Here is a 26,184-nt window from a genome sequence, read left to right as displayed (position 1 = left end):
GTCTTTCTCAATGAGCGGAGAATTGCAAAAATGTGTATGATTAAGATAGTTACCAATATGTTTTGTATCTTCTCACAGAAAATGGAACACAAAAACAAATAGCGTTTTATAAAGTCCAATGTTCCCACTAAAATGTTTCTAGTGGGCAGAACATCTTCTTCTCCTGTACAGTGCGCTGATCACACCAACATTCAGGAAGTTAAGGTTATAGTGCCTATGGTGGAAAGTACAATCCATTGTTGGTTCAGACACAGCCAGAGACAAAACACTGCCTGGATGGCTGCTGCGTTGCTAAGCTTGTTATCACTTGGTTGCCATGCTGCTCATCTTGATGTCAAATGACTTGTTTTGTAATCACCTCTTCCAGATTCTCATTTTATATTGTTAACAGAGGCTTGTCTGCCTGCTTGTCATTGCATTTGGCAATGACAAGACAGCCCTACCCAGGGTGAACAGAATACCAGAGTGGTAATGGCTTAATGTGTGAGGCTGCTGCTACAGTGTCTGCAGCGCGTCGTTTAGAGAAAGATTGACAGCCTGCACACCGCCTCTGGCCACCATCAGATTAACAAAACAAGTGTAGTATGCAGTTACCTTATTAAACCACACCTCCCTATCTCTTCCCTGAAAAGTGTCTGGACTTGCTTACAGGAAATCTTTGCAGACAGCAGCGTGTTGGCGTTTTCATTTAGATGGCTTGAAACAGTCTGGGCAGTGTGGGCGGGACAGCAGAGAGACGGCAGGAAACTCAAAAAGAGAAATAGTTCCTATACGTCAGAACTATCAAGTGAATTCAAAGTAAATCCAAATATCATTGGACATCTTGAAAGCTTGAAGTCATTTAGGATTAGGGTGCTGACATTTAGTGATAAATCACCAATTACATTAGTCCTATGCACCACAGAAGAAGCATGAAAGAAAAACAACACCCATGCAAACACAAGCAATGCCTCATTAGGGTTACACGCATAATCATAATGTGTATTTTAAACAATGACGGCACAGAGGCAAGCTGTAGTGGTTACATATGTTTAATAAAAACAGTGCTGCCCTGCAATTTCTCTGAAGAGCTGTGTTAGCTTGTCATACAGTAAACGGTAGGAAAAAAACATACTCTAGCTAACATGTGTCAAACTCAAGGCCCGGGGGCCAAATCAGGCCCGTGGTGGATTTAATTTCGGCCCGCAGGATAATTTCTGACTACTATTAGATCTGGCCCCCGTATATTGTACGCACACCTTCACTCCATCCTGAGGGTCTCCTCAGCTCAGAGCCTGACCCCAAACATTGATGAACTTGCACTCAAGATGAGACGCCAAGTATCTGCTTGAACTAGCAGCACAGCAGCACACTGAGTTTAAATGGATGTTTCCTTCTGCACTTTGTTTCTTGAGACAACAGGGCATGTTTGTTTTTTTCTTTGAGGGAAATAGTTTTGTTGAAGCTGTTGTTGGCCTGTGGAAAAATGTAATCATAAGAAATGACTGAGGAAAAGCTGCAGATAGAGCCATAAGAAATGAATGCAACTGATTATTTAATGTTTAATGTTGTTTTTATAGGCAATCATTTAAGCTTTGTTAGTTCCAGGTTTAATATGTGCAATAAGTTCAATAAGTTTTGCAATAAACATTGAACCAGTCCGGTCCTCGACTAGTACCCATTTTTTTTATTTTGGCCCACTGTGTATTTGAGTTTGACCCCCCTGCTCTAGCTGATGCTGTTGGAGGAATATTTTGACTTTTTGTGAAAGATTTTCAACAAACAATTGTTCTTCTCTTTTAACTCTCAGCAAGAAAGCAAACGCATGTATTTCCCATAATGTCAAACTATTCCTCAAACCAAAACTAGCCACAATGAGTGAGCACGTATAGGACATTTCACTAGACCAAATGAGTTCATAATGTATACCTCTCAGCACTGCAGTGTTCCTTACTCCTGCTGTATACCCCGGCCTGACCCTGAGTCATATTTTCCCGCCTCTTTTCCCTGCAGGTGCGCAGTGCCAACTACGAGGCAGACCCCTTTGTGCAGGAGTTCCAGTTCAAGGTTCGCGACGAGATGGCCCAAGTGACGGGGCGAGTGCTACCTGCCCCTATGTTGCAATATGGCGGCAGGGTGAGCACAGAGCACTTTATGGTACCCTTCCTTTAAATCACGCCCATTATCTCTGTTTGTCTGACACGCTCTCCCCTCACTTAGCTTTTGCTCCACTGTGTCTGAGGGGAACTAACACACTGGCTTCTGTTTGTGCTTCATGGTGTCAGTCTTTTCCTTTGTGTGGCTGAGTCTCAGTAGTGCACATTTTTATTAAATATTGAGGAGCTTCCTGTAAGCATTTTTTATTATTTTTGAGAGAGAGATATGGGTTACGAAACCTATTTCGCTCTCTGTAAGAATAACTATTATTAATTAAACAATAGAATACCCAAATCATAATTGAATAGCTTATAAAGTAGATCTGTCTTAGCAATGTTAATTTTCCTTAAAAAATGTTTTAGGAATGCATTAGGAAGCATTTTACTGAGACTGAACCACAGCGTTGATTAACATCTGTCTGTATGTTTTCTGAGGAGACACACCTTTACTGTACTGTTATACCTTAGGATGTGTGCATTAGTGAGAACTATAACATCTTTGCTATAACACTGTGCTATGCACGATGCACACACCAAGTATCATCTTTCACACTATAGATTCACTCACATAGTGCATCCCTTTACTCCAATTAAATGTAACTTGATTATATTTTTGATTGAATCAGTGAGTTGTGTCTCCAGCACAAATAGTTTTTGCATGTTTCTTTGACTGACATGTTTCCTTTCTTTTGTATGAAAATGAGTGTTAATACATTTTGGTATGGATGAAGAGTGTGTATGGGTTCTGTGGGATTTCAGAAAGTAATAGTGTGTTTGTGTGTGTACAGAATGGAAGTGAGTACACACTGTCTGTCCAAGCGTGAGTGTGTATGAACAGTGCGGATATGAGTGTTTGCCCACATAATCACGAGTACATGTGGTGAGACTGCAATGTTGTTTCAGAACCGCACTGTAGCTACGCCCAGCCACGGGGTGTGGGACATGAGAGGGAAGCAGTTCCACACCGGGGTGGAGATCAAGATGTGGGCCATCGCCTGCTTCGCCACACAGAGGCAGTGTCGCGAAGAAATACTCAAGTAGGATTATTTGCAAATGTTTTTTTCTTTTTCTTTAACAATTTAAAAATCCCTTTCTGAGATTGTGTTGTCTCTGTGCGTGCAGTTTTAAAAAGAAAAACTTTTTATTTATTCCACAAATATATAACATACATGTAGATGTTCATACAAATCACACCCGCCTCAGTTTACAGTCCAGTCAAATGTACACGTTATTGCTCACATACAGTACATACATTACCCTTTTCCTTCCAAGTGAAGTTACACATAAATACAGACATTCATTTAAATTCTCTGACCTTTGCCTGGGTAGTCGGTACAGACAGGTATGCTTCCAAATCCGAAACAGGTGCTAGTTGTGCGTGCAGTTTTTAAAGACATTCTTAGTTTAATATCCCAATGACTTACCTATTTCTCATTCATCTTAATGTAAGAGTATATTTTGTGTGTGTATTTTTGTCTTAAAGGTGGGGTAGGTAATTCACTTCAGAAACACTTTGTTATATTCCATGGAATGCTCTTAATATCCCGATAGCAATGAATATATTAAATGCTTTGACAATAAATACATAAAAAAATGTCTTCTGTGGAAGCTGTGACGCTGTAAAAAGCACGACCAATCATCTGAGCCGGCTAAAGTAACTGGATGGCCTACCTGCCTGTCAGCCTTCCATCTGTGCACAAACTTATCTCGTGCCCTCATTGGTCATGTGCGCGTTCGTGTGTGTTGGAGGAGGGGCTCTGTAAGGAAGTCTGAAGGAAGAGGCAGATTTTTTCCAGCTGCGTACTTTCAAATTCTAGCGCCTCAAGCGGGTTTCTCCATTCGTACCTACCCTACCTTTAAGAGATTGTAATGTAGCATCATTTTCTATATTCTGTTTCAAATGATGAATTAAAGAATGGGAGCATGTCTTCAATCAGCAGCTGCACAGCTAATTATTATTATTATTATTATTATTATTATTATTATTATATCTTAACTAGGTAATAACAAAAGGATAGTGCTCAAATAACAGTTACAATACCAGATTTGATAAAAGAGTAGTTTTCATTGATAGTCCCTGGCTAGATTAAAAACATCCGTACTGTAAAAACTGCAAACGGCTTTATGCTGCATGGAAATTGCAATTATGCACTTAAAAACTGGTAGAAAAACATTTCAAAATGTTAAACTTTACTTAAGAAAACTGTATTATATCAAACATCATTGATATACCATTTGCTATTAAATAAAGAACAATATTTTATTTTGTGCTGACAACATTTCTGCATGTGCTCATTCATATTTTGTCCACCGAACAGACCCAAGCTAGTGTTTTGACTTTCACTCAGTTCACTCTCCACTCTGACCTCCTGCTTCTTCTTCCTCCTGTAGGGGTTTCACAGACCAGCTGCGTAAAATCTCTAAGGATGCTGGGATGCCCATCCAGGGTCAGCCATGTTTCTGTAAATACGCCCAGGGAGCGGACAGCGTGGAGCCCATGTTCAGACACCTGAAGAACACTTACGCCGGACTGCAGCTCATCATCGTCATTCTGCCCGGAAAGACTCCTGTCTATGGTCAGAAAACTGCTGAAAATAAATATTCTATCAGAGCCCAGAGATATGCTTGTGGTTAGGACTGTGTGGAAAAACTAATGCAATTCTAGGAGTGCTGATGCAGCGACAGAGCCATATTGAGAAGTGTACTTCACGCTGTATAAAACATATATTATATTATTTCTGTCTTTTTCTATTTTTCTCTGACTTCACATACCCTTTTTTATTCATAAATCCTGCAGTGTTCCCAAGTGACTGCTCTCTCATATCTTTAATAATTAACTATAATCATGAGCCTCCCTGACTCCATTTTCTTGCACTAATATCAACATTGTTGCTACTTTTGCAAGAAGGGCATTCTTTTAAAACTGCTTTTGTTTCTGATGCCCACTCTTTAAACCCACCCACAGCGGAGGTAAAGCGCGTTGGGGACACCCTCCTGGGCATGGCCACGCAGTGCGTCCAGGTGAAGAACGTGGTGAAGACGTCTCCTCAGACCCTCTCCAACCTCTGCCTCAAGATCAACGTGAAGCTGGGAGGCATCAACAACATCCTGGTGCCTCACCAACGGTCAGTCATGCTCTGTTTTATCCTCAAATAAAGCGTGCTCTACGGTAGTGATGCAGTCTTTAAATAATTTCATGGAGCTTGGTAAATTGTCAGACATTTGTAGACACCTGAAAGAAAAACCCACATACACCATAGTAATAGATGGCTTTACCATGCAAAGAAACACTCTAAATATTGTCCTATAACTCATTTGAATGAATGTCTTCGATATGTTTCTCTTTCAACAGACCATCAGTGTTTCAGCAGCCAGTTATCTTCCTGGGAGCAGATGTCACACACCCTCCTGCTGGAGATGGGAAGAAGCCTTCAATTGCAGCAGTGAGTTTTTATCTCTAATTTCCACCTGAGCTTGAATTGATTTACTCGTGATTGACCCCCTGCAATCCGTCACCAACCCCCTCTTCCAGGTGGTAGGCAGTATGGACGCTCACCCCAGCAGATACTGTGCCACAGTGCGAGTCCAGAGGCCCAGGCAGGAGGTGATCCAGGACCTGGCCTCCATGGTGCGGGAGCTGCTCATCCAGTTCTACAAGTCCACTCGCTACAAGCCCACCAGGATCATTTTCTACAGGGATGGAGTTTCAGAAGGCCAGTTCAGACAGGTCAGCTCCCACTGTCTCTCTCAGTTCTCTTCAATAGGCGCTTTCACACCGGAGTACTTTTCCCAGTATAGTTCCAAAAATGTGCGTTTACACCAAAAAAATCCGGAACTAGAACTTAGTTCATGAGAACCTTTTCACCCCTTTTCAGTCCCTGCTAGAGAGCAGGTACTTTCCTGGGGGAGAAAAAGGTTCCCATTTCTGATTGGCTGGGCGAATTGCAAACCACGCCCCGTAACACTCCCAAAAAGTTTTGTGAAGCCGCCATTTTATTTGCTCGCATTAGCATTATTAGCATTAGCCCCGCGCACCAAGGGAGAGAGACTAACTTATGGCAACACAAAATAAAACGTGGGAGCGGTGGAGATGAGGAGGTGTCGGCGTTCTGGCGATTTACTCGGAAGGCTTCAGTAGAAGCTGCTGGGACTCCCAGCAGCTTCTACTGAAGCCAGTCCCCAACTCCGCGGACTTCCAGCCGGAGACTTCGGGTGGCAGTATACACCGTGAAGTTGTTTGCGGCCTGCCAGTAAACCCAAAGCAGAAGAAGAAGAAGAAGTGACGTCAGCGGCTTCATTTGCCTAATCCTCCCTCAGGGAATTTATTCCGGTGTGAACCTATATATACAGTCTATGGTGTGAACGCGATCTGCTCTTTAGTTCACTAAGTATGGCAAAGTAGGCGCTTTCACACCAAGTACCAAGTAGTTCATCAGAACTCTTTAGTTCATCAGAACTAAAGGGTCAGGGTTGGAATTCAACACCGGCTGAAATTCTGAGTTTGTTGCAGGATTCCCTTTTACAAGTCATAAGTTAGATGGAGATGTATGTTTTGCTAGTTTTTGGCTCTTACTGGTTGTTCACTTCATACGAGCATATTCCAAAATAATTATTTATCACAGATGATTACTTGAGAAACATTTTTACAATGGTATTTTCTTTTATTTAACCTATGATTGTTTGCACAGTAGGATTATAACTAAACACAGTGAAACATTTATATAATCAATATGTGGATGAAAAATGGACTGTACAGTCATTGAAAGAATAAATAACATGAACATTTTTCCCTCTCTTCTCCTCAGGTGCTGTATTATGAGCTGCTGGCTATTCGTGAGGCCTGTATCGCCCTGGAGAAGGAGTACCAGCCTGGCATCACATACATTGTTGTGCAAAAACGCCACCACACGCGCCTCTTCTGCGCCGACCGCAATGAGAGAGTGAGTCCCCACGACCTACCCAAACACACAGGCACACACACTCTCACTCTCTTTAAGTGTGACCCATTAAAATCAGTACAGTGTGTTATCTGGTAGTCCATATTCTCTTTTTTATGACCTGTGCTTGCACGTTAAGTACTCAAAATGGGCCTCCTTAATTACCTTTTGTTGTCAATTGGCCCGTTCACCCTCCTAACCCCTGTAATTGCATTCGATTAAAACATTAGGGCCCATTTCAAACCGAGAGCTCTGAAGTGGCACTCAAGGCCCCTACCAACCTTATTTTCTGGCTCTTTAAAGCATTAGGCTTTTAATTAGTTGATTGTGAGGCACTTGGTAATCCTTTGCCTGGCTCGGTCCATCAACTAGTTCTCTTTTCAATGATGATGACATTATTTGTAATGCAGTGCTTTAAAAGCCTTGTTTTCCGTGACTTTTTCTACATCATCCATTTTCTGTTGTTTTGGTTTTCACGGTGAAATTATGAGAAAAACAGTCAAAGGGCATTAGTAGAGACTTACTAACCTTTCCTCTGCTTTTATCAGGTCGGACGTAGTGGAAACATTCCTGCTGGTACCACCGTGGACACGGACATCACACATCCCTACGAGTTTGACTTTTACCTCTGCAGTCACGCTGGAATACAGGTCAGACCCACGTCCTGTCCTCTCTGCACAGCAAGGTTTCATCACCCTCTCCTTCACTTAAATCTGAAGGCTAAACACTTTGTGCTTCTGCCATCTATGCATTCTTGCAAAACGATTAGATAGAGGACTCAGAAATGAAATGGCCACAGGAGAAAAAAGAGGAAATACTTTCCTGTTAGATTCCCAGGAGTGAAGATTAGAAGGTCAGTGAGTTCTGCAGCAGGCTGTTTTCATCTTTAAATCCTAAACCATCATTGTGCTGTTTTTATTCTAATCCATATGACACTGCTCTGTGTACATTGGTGTACATCAGGGCTAATATACTTCTTTTTTTTTCTTTTCTTTAAGATTCTTTTTTTTTCTTGTTGGGCCAGAGTGCCTTTATTCCAGAGATTGAGAGATAGAGGGGAAGACATTGCCTGAACGCTTTGGCGGGCTCGGGTTTGGAACCCACCTACTAGCTACTGTAGTGACAACTCCTGTCATTTATTTTATTATCTCTGCTTGAATTATTAGATAATTTCACCTAAATGAAATCAAATTAAATGATGTTGATTGTTAAATTAGCTTCACACGTAGGCCTACTGAGAACTTCTGAACTTGCCATTTAGATTTATAAAGGCCTTGGGGCTATGTTGTTAGATTTAATTAAAGACAATATATGCACTCCACTATGCTGTTGTAGTATTCACTGTATCTGAAGCTCTTAATATGATTGCTCATATTTCAAGCCATCTTTTTCCCGGCCCCTTGCTTTGGATCATTTTCATCAACCGGCCCCATTCCAAACTAATTGAATAGCCCTGGTGTACATTATAGTTGTTTTTTGCTGAACGCATCTCTATACAAACACTTTATATATGTATTTATAAGATTTTCAAAGGTTAAATTGTTTTATTTTAGTTGTTAGATTTGACCACTTGTTTGTTTCTCGTTGTAGTTACACAGTAAACATATGGTATCTTAAATGTGAATCTAAAAATGTGTCCTTTCATCCTTCCCCCAGGGCACCAGTCGGCCCTCCCACTACCATGTTCTGTGGGACGACAATTGTTTCACCGCTGACGAGTTCCAGCTGCTCACATACCAGTTGTGCCACACCTACGTGCGCTGCACCCGCTCCGTCTCCATCCCTGCGCCCGCCTACTACGCCCACCTGGTGGCCTTCCGTGCCCGCTACCATCTGGTGGACAAAGAACATGACAGGTGAGGAAGAGAGAGAGTAAACAAGAACAGGCTGGATGAAAAGATGTTGGACTCTACACTGATACTTTTATTAACAAAAGCTGCTACTAACAACTATCTTTCTGTCGACTAATCCATAGACAATTTTAACAATTGAAACACTTAATTTTCCTCAAACATCTATTTGACCATTTAAATGAAGTTTATTTGATCTTATCATTGTATTACTAAGCACAACAAAATTATGCAATCTCGTTACGCAAGCATGATTTAAAAAAACCAAAGGGAATATGAGTTAAGTCAGTAGCACAACTCCTCGGGAATCCAAGTTGCCATTTAAAGAAAATAAGTAATAAAATAAATGTCTGCCTATTAAAACAGTGCAACATGTTAAGAGTGTAGAAGACAGGTATTCAGTCGTTTGGCTTTCCCTTTTATTTAGAGTAAGAGAAAGGAAGGGGAAACGGTTACATAATTACATCATATTTTACTTGTTTTCTACTTGTTCGAAAAGGGAAACTTAACAATTTTAAAGCAGGAATGTTGGGGCATTACATGCAGATAAACGGCCCCTCGCCACATTTTGATTACCATTTCTTTAATGCGTTTTTAATAACAGTATTGTAAGCCTTTCAAAGTATTCTCAATTTTTCTGCATGCATCCCATTTTTGTACGTTATCCATCGTAACTGTTCCTCTCCTCTTCCTGCAGCGCTGAGGGCAGCCATGTGTCCGGGCAGAGTAACGGTCGGGACCCCCAGGCGCTGGCCAAAGCCGTTCAGATTCACCACGACACCCTGAGGACCATGTACTTCGCCTGAGCTACACCTACCATCACCACCATGCCCCCCCTTTACACACACAGACACAACCATGCACACCTGGCTCACCAGTCGAGGAGTCTTCATATGTGCTAGTCCCGCCCCCAACCCCCCCAAATGCCTAGTCAATCCAGACCTGACACTGTGCAGAGGAGAGGAGGGAGGAGGGAGGGGAGGAGGCACCCCCACACTGGACTGAGGATGCAAAAGCTGCTTTAAAAACAAACAAGAGAAACTCAGCACTATTATGCAATATTGAACAAGCCAACTAGTTTATTTTCTCCTCCATCAAACCCCCTTCTCAACGCCCCTCTTTTCCCCGGTTTGTCTCCTTTACTTGTGGCCTAGTGGGTCCTTTTCCCTTCCTTCAGCACAGTCTTTCCTTAAATCTTCTCCTTTGCCATCTACAATACCTCAAGTCAGTTTAAGCAGCAGCACTTTTACATTCTGTTTTAATATTACAAAAGAGGAAGCGGAGAAAGGAAGGATCAGCGTTGTTGGTGGTGATTTACTTTGGACCAGAAGTCCTCCCAGTTGCGCCAGTTATTGTTCCTTCCTCCTCTTGTTTCCCTCTGATCTGTCACTTTTCATTCCTGTGTGAAATCACCAGTTTCTTTTTTGTTGTTGAGCACACTGCCACCTGTTGGTGACGAGGTATAAATGCCCCTTTAAAGTCACAACATTGAGTTGTTGTCTTAAAAGGTTTCCGATGAGTTTGGATTTATCTTTAGCTGTCAGCTGTCACATTTAAACGGACAGTTTCTATTGGCTGATATTTAAATTGCAGCCATCTATGGATTTTATTTAAAGTATAGCACTGTTATTTGATTCTGGTTTTTATTTTCTTCTACATTATGTGAAACATTTTATTATTACGACTTTTTAAAAATCATTTTAACCATGTAAGCTTGTGTTTTTAATCCGAGTATTCATCATGCATTCATGCTCTCAGTGCTTTATCTCACATTTCCCTCTCTTGAGTTTGAGATCACATCAATGGTTTCCTCTAGTGCAATAAATAGCTGAACTAAGGGACGTGGCTCTAAGAGGACGTAAATGATACATAAGAGCAGTTAATTTGAAAGTGAGTGTCCTCAAAAGGAGAACGGTTTGCCACTCGTGAGGCACGTATGTATGGCTCCTCATTGAGACCGTTGATCAGCATGTTCTTAGAGTTTGCCCTTGACGTTGGGCAACAATGGTGCAACTGCAGTTTCAGTTGATTTTCATGTTTTTACTTGAATTGAAGGATTTGACGCCTCTGTGGTTTGAGATGATCATCAAGGGGCATCTTTTCAGAATTCCTGATCATCAGTTTGCTAATGAGGCTGATTTTCTAAGGCAGCAAAGAGGAGTGTAAAGCCCATAAAGAGTTAGTATTCAAGTGCCTGGTGGAAGTGAAATATTCAAACTTGTTATAGGGATCATACTTCAGTTGGTTAAATAATCAGATAGCATATTCCAACAAATGGACAGCATAAGAAGGTTTCACCCGATGCCTCTTGTTCTCCTGACTTTTCTATACATCTCATTCTAATCATCCTAATATCAATGTATTTATTATGTTTGCCTACACAGCAGTGTTAGCTAGCTAGTTGGCGTTGCTTTGAAGCAGTGTTTGAGCGAGCCGTGCTGTCTTTGTGCTTAAACTCCACCTGACATGGATCCAGCTGCTACAGTGTGTTTGTACCTCGAGTCAAACTCTTCATAAACCAGATCCTACAATAAATTCTGCCAGACTTGTAATGTAATTCCTGTCCATGCAACCGGCCTAAAGTGGTGACTTGCTGCAGAAGAACGCAGAGGAGTTAGGTTGGTGACCAATATTTGCTGCGAAAAGTCCTGCTGTTTGTTGATTTGGGTCACAGCTTAGCTCCTCTGCCACTGAAAGCTCGTCTCGGGGGTGTTTTTAAAAGTTAACTGCACTTAAAAGAAGCTGTGTTTGGGGAGTGAACACAGGCGTGGTGCTACTCTGTCTGAATTAGAATCTGAATGAGACTCTGGATGAGCAGGTGGGAAGGGAAGTAGAAAAAGGAACAGTTGACCTCATTCACTTTAGGACAGGAGAAAATCCCACTGCTATGGTTTGAGGATGTCAGTCGGTAGCGTTGAAAACCTGTAACGATGGCGGACGTTCCCTCGGAGGTGTATTGTTAGTCCTTCTGACTGCCTTTCATAGGCTAGCCTTCCAGTGAGGAAGCCAGTGGGTTTGAGCCTTCATCATTTCACTAGAATCATGTAGTGAAAGCCTTTTTAAAAGCCAGATCGAAAGTATATTTGTACATTTTAAATTATGTAATGCACACCACTTATTTTTGCTAACGGAAACAAATGTAGTCTAATTATTAATCTTAGTAATACATGTATTATGAAAAGTAATGGTTAAAAAAAGGTATAATAACAAAGTATTATTATTGCAATAGATTGTTGACTTGTTCCTGTGTCACTGTTTGACGTATAGTTTATATGTGAACAGTGGTGGGTTTGTTGAAACTAGTGACGTGTGTTTGGACTGTCATGCTGTTATTGATAGGGATGGGGACTGTAAACCGCCTCTTGCTTCGATGTTTGGATGTTGAATGCCTATTTCTTTCCCTTTCTTTTGTAGATCTCGTACAGTCAGAGGTTTCTTGTAGAGGAGAGAACATATTCCATACTGTACTCTTAAAGGCTTTGTATTGAGACGTTAAATCCCTTTTGTGATGACAAAGGGTAAAATAGACCAAGAGTCGGTTGTATTAAGCTTCAGAGTTTCTGCTCTTGAATGTTTTTTTAAAGGTTTTTTTCTTCAACTGGTGCTGACGCCTGCTCCTTATCAGGAAAACAAGTGAAAAGAAAATGTGGTTCTGAAAGTGTTGTTGATCCATTTCAAGGACACGTGTGATCAAAGACAAACGTAACAAGTGGTAGTAGTTCTCCATTTCTTTTGTGTTAAAGCATGGAGGGATTTACCACCTCTGTTGCTTGACTCTCCTTACCCGAGCCACTTCATGTGCTCGCAAAGAGTTACCCTGCCGGTAAGTCTGGTGTGACAAAGCCTGTAATCTTATTGCTGCTCTTTTCCCCTTTTTTGCTCTCGAACATTTACTCCCCTTGGCCAGAGGACTAAAATCCACGGCCGTACAATCCCATCCTGTACCACTGGGAGGCACGAGGAGGATTAGAGCTCTGTAAGATATAGCAGATTCAGTTTTAATTTAAAGATGTGTGATTTAGACGGAATTAAAGCTGATCAGCGATACGTTTGTGGCAGGTTTTGTTGGAGGTATAATTTGAGTCCATTTATAACTCACTATCTCTGCCGCTGGTAATCGATGTTCAGTTAGTGTATTATCTACTCTCTGGAGGGCAGTTGAACACATGTTTACATAGCAGATGTGTTTGCCTCGCTTACAAACTGAAATGTCATCAGCTCTGCTTTGCAAATATCAGCTAATAGAGAAGTGACCTAACATGAGCAAGGCCGGTCGGAGCCTGTGGAAGTGAACGCTGGAAGGGATACGAAGACATTGTTTATTTGGCCAATTTGTCCTCAGCAGACATTTGTGTTACAGAGAAGGGGGTGTAGTCTTGTTTGTTTCTATTCAAATGACTTGATTGAAATTAGAGGCTACACCCAGCCTAAAGCCAGCTGTGGCCTTTGGCTCTCGATTAGGATTCATAATAAAGTATTTTTCTGGAAGCTGGGAAACGTCTTACACCTACTAAATGAGGGCTGTCTGATGAAGAAAAAACGGCAAAATGAAGGTCAATGTCACCTTTTTTAAATGGAAGTGTTCCATTTCTAGTAATCCATCTTTATCCCTGATTTTGGTCGCTCTCTATTTGCAGTGAAAGGTAGCAATGGAGTGAGAAAAAGTCCACAGAAAGTGCCTTTCCTCTTGATGGTGCTGTAAATGGAAAGATAAAATGTAAACATTCAAAGACATAGAATCTCCTTGAACATACTGCAGTGCAGGAACAGCTGCATGTACACATATACTGTACACTTTTATTTCCTTTAGAAATGGCAATGCAAACTTGTGGTTCCTGTATTTAGAGATTACGCCTCAATAGAAGTAGAATATATGCCAAGTATATGGTTGTGGTTGAGCTTTCGCTTCCTATTGCATTTAGTGTCTTGGACCAATGGTCTCGTTGGTACAGTGGAAGGTGCGTTTTTGGGGTGGATAGCTGGCGATAGCGTTGTGACAGCCTAACCCACGTATGACAAACGGAGCACAGCACTTTAGAGACTGCCACTCTCACTCAGACACATAGCCAAGAGGTTCCTATCTCTGTCCCTCCAGTCGCCTTCGTCCTCCTCGGATCCAAACCTCAGTGTGAAGGAGTTGAAGGATCGTGTGGTACCAAACAGGGCAGTCGGTCATTAAAAGTGTGCCTCATGCTCTCGCGACTCGGGTGGTTGTATTCTCTCTGGAGTCGACTCTTTGTTACAGCTAGGGCTGGGTGTCAAAACACAATCTCACTTACCTCCTAGAGTTTGGCATCGACCATTTTGAAGCATCTCAAACTTAAAAAAAAGGTTTTTACAATAGACTTTTGCACTGAAATATAAAGGTTTTCTTCTCGAAGGGCATTTTTACTAAGAAACGCAACATAAGTGGGATAGAAAACTTCTTAAGAAAGCATGAAAGACTGATAATAGTTTGCATATTGAAGTATGCTTTTAACCAAGTGTCATTTTACAGCAGCTTATAGAGATGAAATGAACACAACCAGTGTCAGTATTGAAGCGACGCCCAGCCCTAGCAGCAGCCAATGGCGTCCATCTTAGTGCCCTGCCATGTGTCCCTGATGGAGAGCGTGTGTGCCCAACAGTATCCCTGTCTTGAGCCGGTAGGGTGTCGAATAAAAACAGAGGGTGGTCTGTAGTTCTGTGGGTACCTTTTCAGTCCAGGGGGGATGAAATCTTTCTATTACAAGATATCTAAAAGAAAACAAACACTGCACCTCACTTACCTTGGTATGCTGCATATGTTATACTACATGAGAGAAAACTGCTAATTGCTTTTATTATGACATATAATGCTTGAGTAATGCCTGATATTCTTATACGGTAACTATTTTAGAGTCAAAATAAGTATAACTGTAAAAAAATATTCTCTGTTTTTTGTCTTAACACTTATCTCATTTTTGAGAAATTGTTCTTGAGCTGACTTTTATTTTGTTGTCCTATTTAAATGTGTTGTTCTTTAAATTTATATATGAAATATATATGCGGAATATTTTATGGTGTATTTATTGAGAGTGCATTCAAGCGGCAGCGTGGTGGGGGCGGGGCCAGGAGGATGATGCCTTTAGCCCCGCCCCCTCTACGTTGACGCCTTCCGAGACACGCAAGCACAATAATATGGAGGAGGTGGAGGACCTGATGATATTTATAGGTCAACTTTCCCTCCTCCTTTCCTAAATATTCTTTACCCTGCTCTTTTTTTCACCACCTGAAATGCCAACCCCCACAGCTCATCTCTGACAAAGGGTAGCCATTTCTGATCCGCGCCGAGTGCTTAATAGCCGCCTTTCTTCCATCTCGAGCTGTTAATTGGTACGTTAGCCATGTAAATTTCCTGATCCTGTATAAAGGCCGGTGGGAAAGCGTAAAATTAAAGCAGCAGCAGGGAGAGGAAGAAAAGATGTTGGCAAGGCAGGATTCTTTGGATCATGGTGAACATTTTGGCGTCACTCATTCCCTTATATTGTCTGTTTTCATGTTGTTTTTCCTCGTGCCAGAACATTTTTCAGCCGGGGCAGGTCTCATTCCACACAGAAACACATGCCTCAGCCTTAAGTGCGTTAGTTGTCAGGTTTCCATGTGACTTTATGATGCCTGTGTTGGGTTGCCTACAGAGAAACCAAGCCTATACGTACTTGATCTGCCCCGATTCCCCACCCTACATCCTAATTTCTTCTCATTTCTCATGTAAACCACTAACATTGCTGATGTACAAACAAGCTTTCACAGAGTTCTCTGTCCCATTTGTATTGATGTCAGACCAAAACAAGGTCCGGGTCAAACGGCATTTGAAAGACTTATTGGCAACATGATGAGCAGTGCTTACCGCCTCAGGACTACTAACTGAATGAAATGAAACCATTTAGCTGAATTTACTTTTATACACCCTGACCCTGCAAGCTTATTGGTTATCATTGTAATGTCCTTGATGGCAAATCCAAAGAACAACATTTTCAGATGCTGTTTGACCCAGGCCTGGATTTCAGAGACCTGTGCCTGTATAACGAACCAAGAATGAACTGCGTTGTGATTCATTTCTGTTTTAGTTTCTTTGTTTTTGTTCCTCATCCCATTAAAGGGATCAAGGTCATGGAGTGTTGTCAATCCTATCCTAAAGTGAATAGGCCTTTAAACCAAATCATCTTGGATTAATTAGTTTACTCTCATATTTACACCCATGGCTGTCAGATATTTGACCTGTTTTCACTCCATTAGCATTCCAAAAATAACCTTGAACCAAATATTGCATAAGAGATTAGGCTTCTGGTGCGGTTTTTCCCTCATATACACTAAATGGTTTTGAAAACAGATATTTGACAGTGGCCAGGGGTGTGTGTACGCTTGTTGTTCAGATTGTTTTCAATGTAGCATCACTCTTGTGTCTGTCTTATTTCAAACTCAATATCTTAGGACTCTGATACCTCTGAGTGATGCACCAGCAAACGGATGTAAACCTTCACAGCCAGATGATCCATGTCTAAGTGTCTCTGTGTGTTGCAAAGGCTCTGTTGAACCGACAGCTCTATTCCTCTGAGTTTTAAATGTCTCTTGTTTGTAACTCTCTCTTATAGGTTGTTGACCTTTTAGTGTTGCTTTGCTTCAGTTTGAAGTGTATCTTTGACTAATACTTGCAATAAAATGCTTTGCTTTACCTTGGTTGTCTTGGTGCAATGTTAGAAATACAAACAATATTTTTATATGTATCAAGTGGAATTGCTGGAGATTTTTAAATATCAAAAAGTAGACAAATATTAAGGAATGCCATCAATAGCAGCACAGTATGTACACCTTTTCACAATTTCAAACACACATTGAGTTTTGTCATACTTGTGTCATAGCACACTTTTTAAGCACTTAGTATACACAAATATCTACATACCTGTTAAGCCCCAAAGACCCCCTAGGCGGGTCTTTTTTTTTCACGACACTGTCTCAGGGCATCTTATTTAAGAACCTCTTAATGTGTTATACCAGATTAACGGGAAGAATCTCAGCTAACTGACGATACAATCCATTTTTACCAAAACAAAACACAAGTCTCATAAGAAGCATCTAAATGACCCCTGAGCGAAAAATGCTAACGCACTTTGGCACAGAACTCAAGATAAAGATACCCTTATTACTTATCGTAACTGCACATACAATATATCCGATTTAAAGCTGTGACTCCACAGATTATATAGGTATAGTATCATCACTGAGCGATCCAAACTCGCGACAGGGGAAGCAAACACAGACATCACAACACGTACCTTTACGGAGCTTTTACGGGAGATCGTCTCACCGTAGTTGTCAATCTGATCAAAAGACGTGTTCAATGGCATTAAAACGAGAAAAAACGCGGCTGAATCGGTTAATCCATAGGTTGATAATGTGTCTGTAGCTTTGAAAAAATTATTTAGAATCCATAACTCAATTTTTATGTAAAAATCGGAGAGTAAAAGTTGGCTGCTAATGGTAGCCACCAGAGTTATCGCAGCTTCCGGTTTTGGCTATGCGTCACTCTCACTCCTTATTTGGTAATGTGTGTGTGTGTATGTGGGAGTTCCCCTCGATTCAATTGGCTCTGACGGTTAGAAAGAGATGTCAATCATCAAAATCGACCAAGGGGGGCCAGAGATATGGAAAATCCACCCAAATGACCCCAGAAGTGTTTTTTGTTGTTGCTAAATCTCTCTAAAAAGGTCACATTTCACTTGTTTTGCATCAATCTTGATACAGGGTACTTATTATATGTTGTAGTTTGGATTCCTAAAGCTTTTAGTCTACCATCCCATCATTCAAGGGTGGTTTTCACTACAAGTAATTTTTTTTTTTGGAAGGACACAATAATTTACATTTTTTTACTGTGTTCAATCTGAATTTACTTTAAAATAAAAACATCTATATTGATTCTGACACTTCTACATCCAACTCACAGGTTTATCATTGCTTTGAGAACAAAGATTATTAATTTAACCCATTTGTTCTGAGAATGTCATCTTCGAGCCTGAGACCTGAAAAACAGGCTAGGGGCTTAACAGCTATAACAAATGAAAAATATTTAGGTAGTCAGTTGTCAAACTTTGAAATGTTACTATAAGTTTTAACAAAATAGATTTCCTAATATGTAAGATTTAATATTTATTTTCTATTATATTTAATTGTTCTATTGCAAACTAGTGTGCATCCACTGCACACCAAATACAGTCTGCTTTGAGAATAGTTTGAGTTTGTGTTGGTTATCCAAAATGTTCACAACAAATGTTCTAACTTAGAGGAAAACATTATTTACCGTATCACCTCTGCGCCAGTGCTGTGGTTGTCTGCAAGAAGCTTTCATATATTGACTATTTTAGCAGTTATACCTCTGGTTAAATGTTTAAGCCTACTAAACTACTGTATATTAAACGTTAAGAGAAACCAGCTGAGCAGACATTGAACAACATGAATAAAGGAGAGACAGCAAACGCTTGTGAAGACGGCTCTTTCTTTTGTTATGTTTAACTGATCCCTAGAAACCCCATACCCCTAAAACTACACATTGTGGGGTTAACTTAATTGAAGCTGTATCGAACCAGGTTTTTTTTTGTGTAACACTTCAGAAAAATGTCCATGAAACTAGGGATAAATTACGCTTCAGCACAGCGTAATGAGAGTGAGAGAACAACAAAGAGTAAACAATCATTTCTGAGCAGCAACACTTCCTATCATTAAAAACATAAACCAGATGTTCTGCTAGGTGGGTCTCAACACTGATTATGTAAACTTCCTAACTGTAATAAACAGCTTGGTCCCCATGCCCCCAGCTACAAAACGGACACAATGATGGTGTTAATTTCTGTACATCACTTAAGTAACGCGGAGCCACTGTCAAAGAGGCGTCTCTCTGCGGGCCTCAGTGCAGCTGCCGCCATTTTGTCACTAACTGTGATGTTGTACGAGTGTCACCAAACCAACTGTTAAAAGTTTAATAAAACACACAATGGGACTTTTGACCAATCATTGATTCTCACATTTTAAACAGTTTCCAACACAACAAGCAGGCATTTGGGATACGCTTGATTATAACTCTAACCCTGAAGATCAACAACTTAGAGAGTATTATCTGATTGGTCACATGGGGGCAACGGAAGAAGCTTTAACCAGAACATAATATGCCCTAAATACTTGATAAGGCGAAAATGTTGCCCATGTACACATCCTGCAGACACTGAGCAGTAATAGCATTCATTTGGTGTAGGATTTATGACTACATATTCACTCTCCTTAGGCTTTGTTAGAGCCTCATACTTTACTCTGTGATTCAGTTAGCGTTCTTTAGCTGTAACTGTAGCTTTCCAGCAGTGAATTGCATCTTCAGTGTTGTTGTCTTACTGATTGATGTCTTGTAAGGAAGGACTACAAAAAAAAATGGTGTTGTGTGTGACACCAGCTGTTTGAATCCAATATTTCCTTCAGCCACCTGGACCTCACATATGTCGAGCTAAACAGAAGAGCAGAGCGCGTTGCCACACTACGCATCTGTGAGTCCATTAAAACAGCCTTGAAGGTGTTAAATAAGAAGTAAAATAAGAATGAGTTGACTTTTCCCCTGAGGGTTGTTGGAAAGCAATGTGACAAACTTGAATTAGTGGAGCGCTTTGTGTATCTACACCGGTGCGATTAAATTATATGCTTCTTACAGATGTCTGTTTAAGTTTTATTTTATTTCTCTCTTTCTTAAACAGAAAACATTGAAACTACCATTAAAATTAAAGACATAAAGGATTCAATATAAATACATTTTAAAGTCTCTCATGTGTCATTTAAAGACAGGTTTAGAGACGTTAGCAGAAATGTGATGAAATCAAATCAAATGACTGAAACCTTGACAGTTACATTATTACATTACATGTCACTTGTTAGACGCTTTTATCCAAAGCGACTTCCATACTCAATACTGTGGGCAATCCCCACAGGAGCAATTTGGGGTGAAGTGTCTTGCCCAGGGACACAACGACATGCTGACTGCAGTGGGGTTCGAACCTATGACCCCCTGATCCCAACACCAAGGCTCTATCCACTGCGCCACACGCCTTCCATTATCCATGTAAAGGCTCATTAACAAATATTATATGCAGATATGAAACCGTATATAGATATGAAATGTCAACCACTGCCAGGATAATACATGTTTTTGGGATGGGTATTACTATTATTTATGGCTGTCAGAAATGTACATTCAATTATTTCCGAGGTAATTGTAAGGCACATCTCTTCAAAAGTATTTCAGTCGGAGAAGAGGTTATACCTGTCATGTTTATTCTCCCTTGCTACATTTTTCAATTTAGCAAACTAAAATATTGATGCACCAGCATGCATCACCTTATCTTAATTACCAAAGCAGCTACATAAATGGTTTTGAATTAAAATAAATACCAACTGCAAATACGTGTCAGCTTTAATACAACTCTGAATCACCTTTTTTTAAATAAATGAATTAACTAGCCACCTGCATACAAACAGGGCCGATAGCCAGTTGTGTCTCATCCAGCTGATTAGGTGGAAGCACATATATTTTCCATTTATGGTTTCATCTCTCTCTTAATTAAAGGTTGTTTTGACTGAAAGCTGTAATCTGCAAAATGAATACAGACACATTTACAGATGGCATTTGATATTTTTCACTTGCTGTATTTTCTCTTATCGTGCTTCGTGCTGTCATCTCTGCAGGTTGACTTGATCGGGTAATGATGATCAGCTACACACGAAACACCTTGACCCCTAAAAGCTATTTAAGGAACAATTGTGGAAAAGGAGTCTGAGCTCCTTGCGTTAGATTTTCTGAGCTGTTTTTGTTGCAGCTTTGAGGTTTCTGGTTGGCCCATTTTTTATATATATCAAGGATGTTCGTGTGCTCTCTGGAAAAATACCTTTTCTCGCCAAAAGGTGTTGACATATTTGGCATTTTACGCAAAAAAAATGTTATTTTCTGCTGTGCTTTTCTGTAAAGGGACTGTTGCAGAATACTTAAGTAGTGGTTAAGGTCCAGCTGAACTACAGATAAGCTGCATTGACTTTTTGTATTTATTCATGCAGTGACCCACGTTTTTGAGTGACAGACTGTGGCTTTATAATCAAAACAGGACATGGGTTTAAAACAAAAGCCAGTCCCATTAAGATCAAGATCAGTCTAACAATTAATTTCCTATACGTTAAGAGGAGGCAGATAAACCAAAAATATCACGCACATAACTTTTAACAATAAAATATTATTTAAAGTAAAATACCAGCAAAGGACTTCCTAAAACCTCCTTTTAGTTTTGTTTCATTCTCATAGTAATGTGCATATCTTCAGAGTTGATATGAGTAACTCTCAAACCTAATCCGCCCTGACATCCAATTTCATCATTCTTCATTTCAAAATTGGGATTTTGCTTCGTTGGTTCTACCAATCAAGGGGCCTGGATTTTATTACCCTGCAGTTTCACCTCTCACCAGGAGTGGGGGCACTTCACCAAGAGAAAGGCGGTGTGATGATAAAGCTGAAGTGCTGCATCCTGTGTCAGGACCAGTCTATGGTCAGGATGCACTGATGATTTGTGTAGAACAAGATATATAGGGTGTGTCTGTGTTTTGGGAGGTGAACAGGGCCGGACTGGGACAATAAATCAGGCCGGGAATTATACACCCAGCCAGGCCACTACCAGTTTTCTTTTGTGTAATTTTCCTGGATTTATGTGTCAATATTTACAGCGTTGCTGCCCGTAGTGATAACCCTAAACTTTAAATCTACTACCCCAGAATAAACATGGACATGGGTTACTATTTTTTTTTAAAAGTGCAAATCTATTTAGGAACCTATCCATGTGAACATATTTTAAGTGGAGGTGGACCTCAAATCCTCTAGGGGGTCCGGGGGCATGCTCCCCGAGGAAGATTTTTTTTTTTAAATGTTGGACTTAAATGCATCAATCTAGTGCACTTTGAGGGGGAAATAAAGAGACTACACCCATATGAAACAGAACTGTATACATTTAAAAAATCATAAAATCATAATAACATGGCCATAACCAATAACATACCATATCCAATATGAAAAAACATTGAAACTTGTTTATTTATTTGTTTTTGGTTCATTTATAGTTGTGAGTGTGTCTGGGCTCCTGAACCAGCCTCACCTGTCTCCCTCCTCTCCCCCTGCTCCTCTTTGAGGCAGCAGCAAAGACTAGTTTTAGCTCTCAACAAGTTTTTAAAGTTTATCTTACCTTTTTTCACCTAGTTAACTTTTTAAAAATTATTATTCATGCATATTTGACTAATCACTCCCCCTTCAAATGGAAATATGTGTTTACATAAATGGTGACCAAACCGTTTGAGACCCACAGAGATAACTTAGACTAAGTTAACGATCTAAACACTCAGAGAGTCCTTTACCTCACCTGAGCTGTAGTTATCAGTCTCTCAGTCTGACAGGAGAGGACTCTCCTCCACCTTGTTGACAGCTCATTCCGTTAGCGCCGCTAGCTAGCACCGGATGCTAACAACAACAATACACGTAATCAGTGCACGCGCTTTCTCTCTCGCTTTCTCGCGCCACACATACACACCCTCCCGAGCTTGAATGACACGAGACCAATCGAGGGCATTAGTGTATGATCTGTATGAAAGTGTCCATGTCGGCAGGCCACATCATGTAGACAGCCAGTCACCCTCTGTGAGGCAGAGTCAGACCCACATTTGCGCAGCGTTGCGTTCACAATACATAAACAAAATTCCTCAAGCCAGCAGGCCACTTAGCAGGCCAGGCCATCGGGAAACCTCCCGGTCCTCCCGATGGCCAGTCCGGGCCTGGAGGTGAAGCATTACAGAAGTCCCTGAATGACTTGCTGAATTGTAAAGGGCCCATAAGGACAGACAGATGATTGGCCATGGATGAAGACTTACGGTAAATATTAGGCCTGATGGCGCGATTCCCAAACATCAGAGGATTTGGACGTTATTATTTCAGTGCTGTATCTTGTGTGGGTGGCGTTTTTATTTCACCTCTAACTAGCGCTGCTCGATTATGGCAAAAATCATAATCTCGATTATTTGGGTCAATAATTGATATCACGATTATTAAAAATGGTAGGTTTTTAACAGTTGATTATCCTGAACTATAAGTAGGATATCATTCAACTGAAAAACCAATACAAAAAATAATCGTTTTATTTTGATTATGTTGTTTTCATAATCGTTACAAGCCAAAATCGTAATTGCGATTAAAATACGATTAATTGAGCAGCCCTACCTCTAACCTCCAACCATGCCTCCGTCTGAAGGTTGGGTGATGAGATTAACAACTTGACTTTCAGGCTGCACACCTCTATCCCCTCTGTCCCGTACATGACAAATGACTCTGCGGCACAGAGAATTATCACAGATGTCTACCTGCAAAAGACACCCTGAAGGCCGTCCCAGCAGGGCGATACGCACAGTCAGCAACAACCATTAAATGAATGGGACCACAATCTGTGTGTTCGTGAGCCTAGTTTATGATTGACTGTCAGCTGAGTAAATATTTGCCTCTTTTAAAGGTTTCTGAAGAGTGATGAAGCTACCCAGATCTGGGTTCATGCACTTTAGACCTTTTATTAAGCCAAAATGAGAATCAGTTATGAAACAGCTTGACATTTTGGGAAATACCTGTATTCACTTTTTTGCCGAGAGTTTGATAAGAAGATTTAGACCACTCTCATATCAAGTATACAGCCCGCAGCTGTTAAGCATGAGAAGTTATGCTTTATTCCAATAAATCTACCCCTCCTCTCCGCTGATAAGTTTGTTTGGGATTGACATGCAATGACTGATAAATGATGACAGTCAAAACCGAATGTCATTTTGGTTTATTACAACAAGGTTACACCGTTTTCCCTGCAAAAAATACTTTTCAGCAATAGCTCTGTGAAGTGAAGACTTTCCAAGGGGCCCCATAATGCTCATTTTCAGGTTTCATAATTGGCTAATTTGCACCGTTTAAGTGTATTTATTTATTTGTAATCATAAACTTTCTTTTAAATTATTATTTTGTATGATGTTTCCCTCTATGTCTTCTATGTTGAAAAAGAGAAGCATGATTTCCACCCCAAGGAAGTCTGGACTATTGCTTACACTTGTATGCTTCTTCCCAATGAAAATATTTGAAATATAACCAAATTGTAAAAATAGCATAAACATGTAAAAGTTGCAGTTTTACAGGAGTATATATACAGAGTCAGATTAGCCGTTTCTCCACAGCTTGTATGCTAGGCTAACTATCTCTTGTATAGCTTCATATTTACTTTTTAGAAATAGAGTGGTATCAGTCTTATCTAACATATCTGCAAAAAGGCAAGTAAGTAAATTTCCAAAAATGGTCAAACCATGCCTAAAGAGCTAAGGGGTTCATAACAACACACTTCCTCTAATCACTGCAGTCCACCAATTCTCCCCTCACTGCTCCCTATCTCCAAACACATGAATACTATAGTTCTGGGGAGGAAATGCCGTGATAAGCGCAGCATAGCTGGAATGCAGAGACATTGAATAATTGCGGTCAACAGAGGGAAGACTGGTGGCTGATGTGTCTCATGGATGTGTCACGAATCAGTGCGCTGCTCTTCACAGCTCCAGAGAACAATACCCCCGCAAACAATCATCTGAATCTATCAGTTATTGTGTGTGGGCTGAGATGGTGATAAGATATTATTGAGCTGTCAGGGATCAGCAGACAGTCTTTTCTATTTTATGGACTGTGTGAATTATGACCAAACAGTGAGTCCTTCCCAGCCATTCTTCATTGTCAGTCCTCAGAGTCTTGCAATGTAATAACATCAAATACAATGCATTAGATTATTTACAGATCATTTTTATGGGGGATTTCATGTAAAATTGATAAAGTACCCACTGCAGTCATTTTGTCAACCGAGTTAGTTATGTATGGTTTTATTAAAGTTTCTTTGGTCTGAACTATTGCTTCACAGTTTGTACACACAATGATGATGACTAGAGGATAAATCAAAAATGATTCTGATGATTTCCTGCCTTTTTAGAGGCAACATCACCGGGTCAGCATTTAAATTAGTCTGACACTCTGATGACCGAAATACCTGCAGAACTAATGACTTTCCCATCAGCTGCACTTTGAGTTTAGTGTTAATTAGCAAATGTTGGCAGGAGTGTTTACATGGGGAACATTACCTTCTAAAAACCAGCGTGTTGGTATCGTAGTTGTAAGCATGTCATTATTCTGCTTAAAGGAACGAGAAATCATGCTTGATGTTTTTGACCTGGATTTTTCTGCACACAGCTGGTCTATACTTCAATCTGGCATGGGGTTAAGATAACTTTTGAGAGAAACAGCTTAATTGCAGACTTGAAATATTTAGTTTTGGGCGTTATAGTCAACAACATCCGAAAAAACTCTCAATGCTACACCCTGTTTGGCACCAAGCCCATTTTAAAGATGAACTGGAATGACCTGACCATGTTCATCATAAGGAAGGAGCTTTCCACACTGTGCAATGCTATAGCTCAGTGATGCCTTTTCTGTAGTTTTTGGACAATGGAGCTCTTCTTCTGTACATCCAGCGTGGGCCTGCTTCAGGACGAGGCCCGTGGCTGGCTCCACATGATGGATGTGCCTCTCCTGCACCTCCATCTATTCTGTAGTCTGATGGGAGGCACAAGAGCTCAAGGGGTGCACAGGGTAGTCTAACAATACAATGGGAGCAGTGCTAATGGGCTTGTGAGAGGGATTTTGGCTCAAATCAGGGCAAGGGAAATGCCCTTCTTCTACTCTTATACTGTCAAACGTGCTCTTTAGACGGAGGTTCTGCACACTGAATGTTTTATGTATTGTCTACTTTTTACAGACCAGTAGGAAGCTGGCTTTATTTCATATATAGGTGCTTTCAGAAGTTGCATATTAACTTAAACAGTCTGTCTTCTGTAGTGAGTGATCTGTATTCCCGACCTATCACTCTTCAATTTTCATTCCATTTTCATAATATGTCATCATCCTCTTTTCTTGGGATATCATGTAGCCCTCGGGAGCAATACGCTGTATCTACTTTCCTTGTATCAGTTTTAAGGTCTCACAATATTGAAGACTTTTGTAGCTGCAAGTGGAGCATCTTTCCTTTGATATATTTCAAATTACAGTCATAGAAGGCAGAAACGATCTTTGGCTTAAACTCTCAGAGGCATACATAAACTCTCATGGCAGATGTTTTGCTT

General features: G+C 40.6%; 1 protein-coding gene across 2 annotated transcripts in view; it reads left to right on the top strand.

The window, feature by feature from the left end:
• Window positions 1-16,615, top strand: part of LOC117562060 (protein argonaute-3) — a 33,842-nt gene extending 17,227 nt beyond the window's left edge. The window contains exons 10-19 of one of the 2 annotated variants that reach the window (XM_034239845.1): window positions 1,993-2,115; window positions 3,039-3,172; window positions 4,527-4,711; window positions 5,101-5,260; window positions 5,488-5,578; window positions 5,668-5,862; window positions 6,941-7,075; window positions 7,621-7,722; window positions 8,729-8,928; window positions 9,620-16,615. In XM_034239845.1, the coding sequence (XP_034095736.1) occupies window positions 1,993-2,115; window positions 3,039-3,172; window positions 4,527-4,711; window positions 5,101-5,260; window positions 5,488-5,578; window positions 5,668-5,862; window positions 6,941-7,075; window positions 7,621-7,722; window positions 8,729-8,928; window positions 9,620-9,728 (1,434 nt within the window). In that variant the 3' untranslated portion in view covers window positions 9,729-16,615. Of the gene's footprint in view, window positions 1-1,992; window positions 2,137-3,038; window positions 3,173-4,526; window positions 4,712-5,100; window positions 5,261-5,487; window positions 5,579-5,667; window positions 5,863-6,940; window positions 7,076-7,620; window positions 7,723-8,728; window positions 8,929-9,619 lie in introns of both variants that reach the window. The other variant, XM_034239837.1, reaches the window with a different exon arrangement.
• Window positions 16,616-26,184: the final 9,569 nt, after the last annotated feature.

Source organism: Gymnodraco acuticeps, unplaced genomic scaffold, assembly GCF_902827175.1.
Source record: "Gymnodraco acuticeps unplaced genomic scaffold, fGymAcu1.1, whole genome shotgun sequence".
NCBI lineage: Eukaryota > Metazoa > Chordata > Actinopteri > Perciformes > Bathydraconidae > Gymnodraco > Gymnodraco acuticeps.
This window is presented reverse-complemented; position numbering and strand designations above follow the sequence as displayed.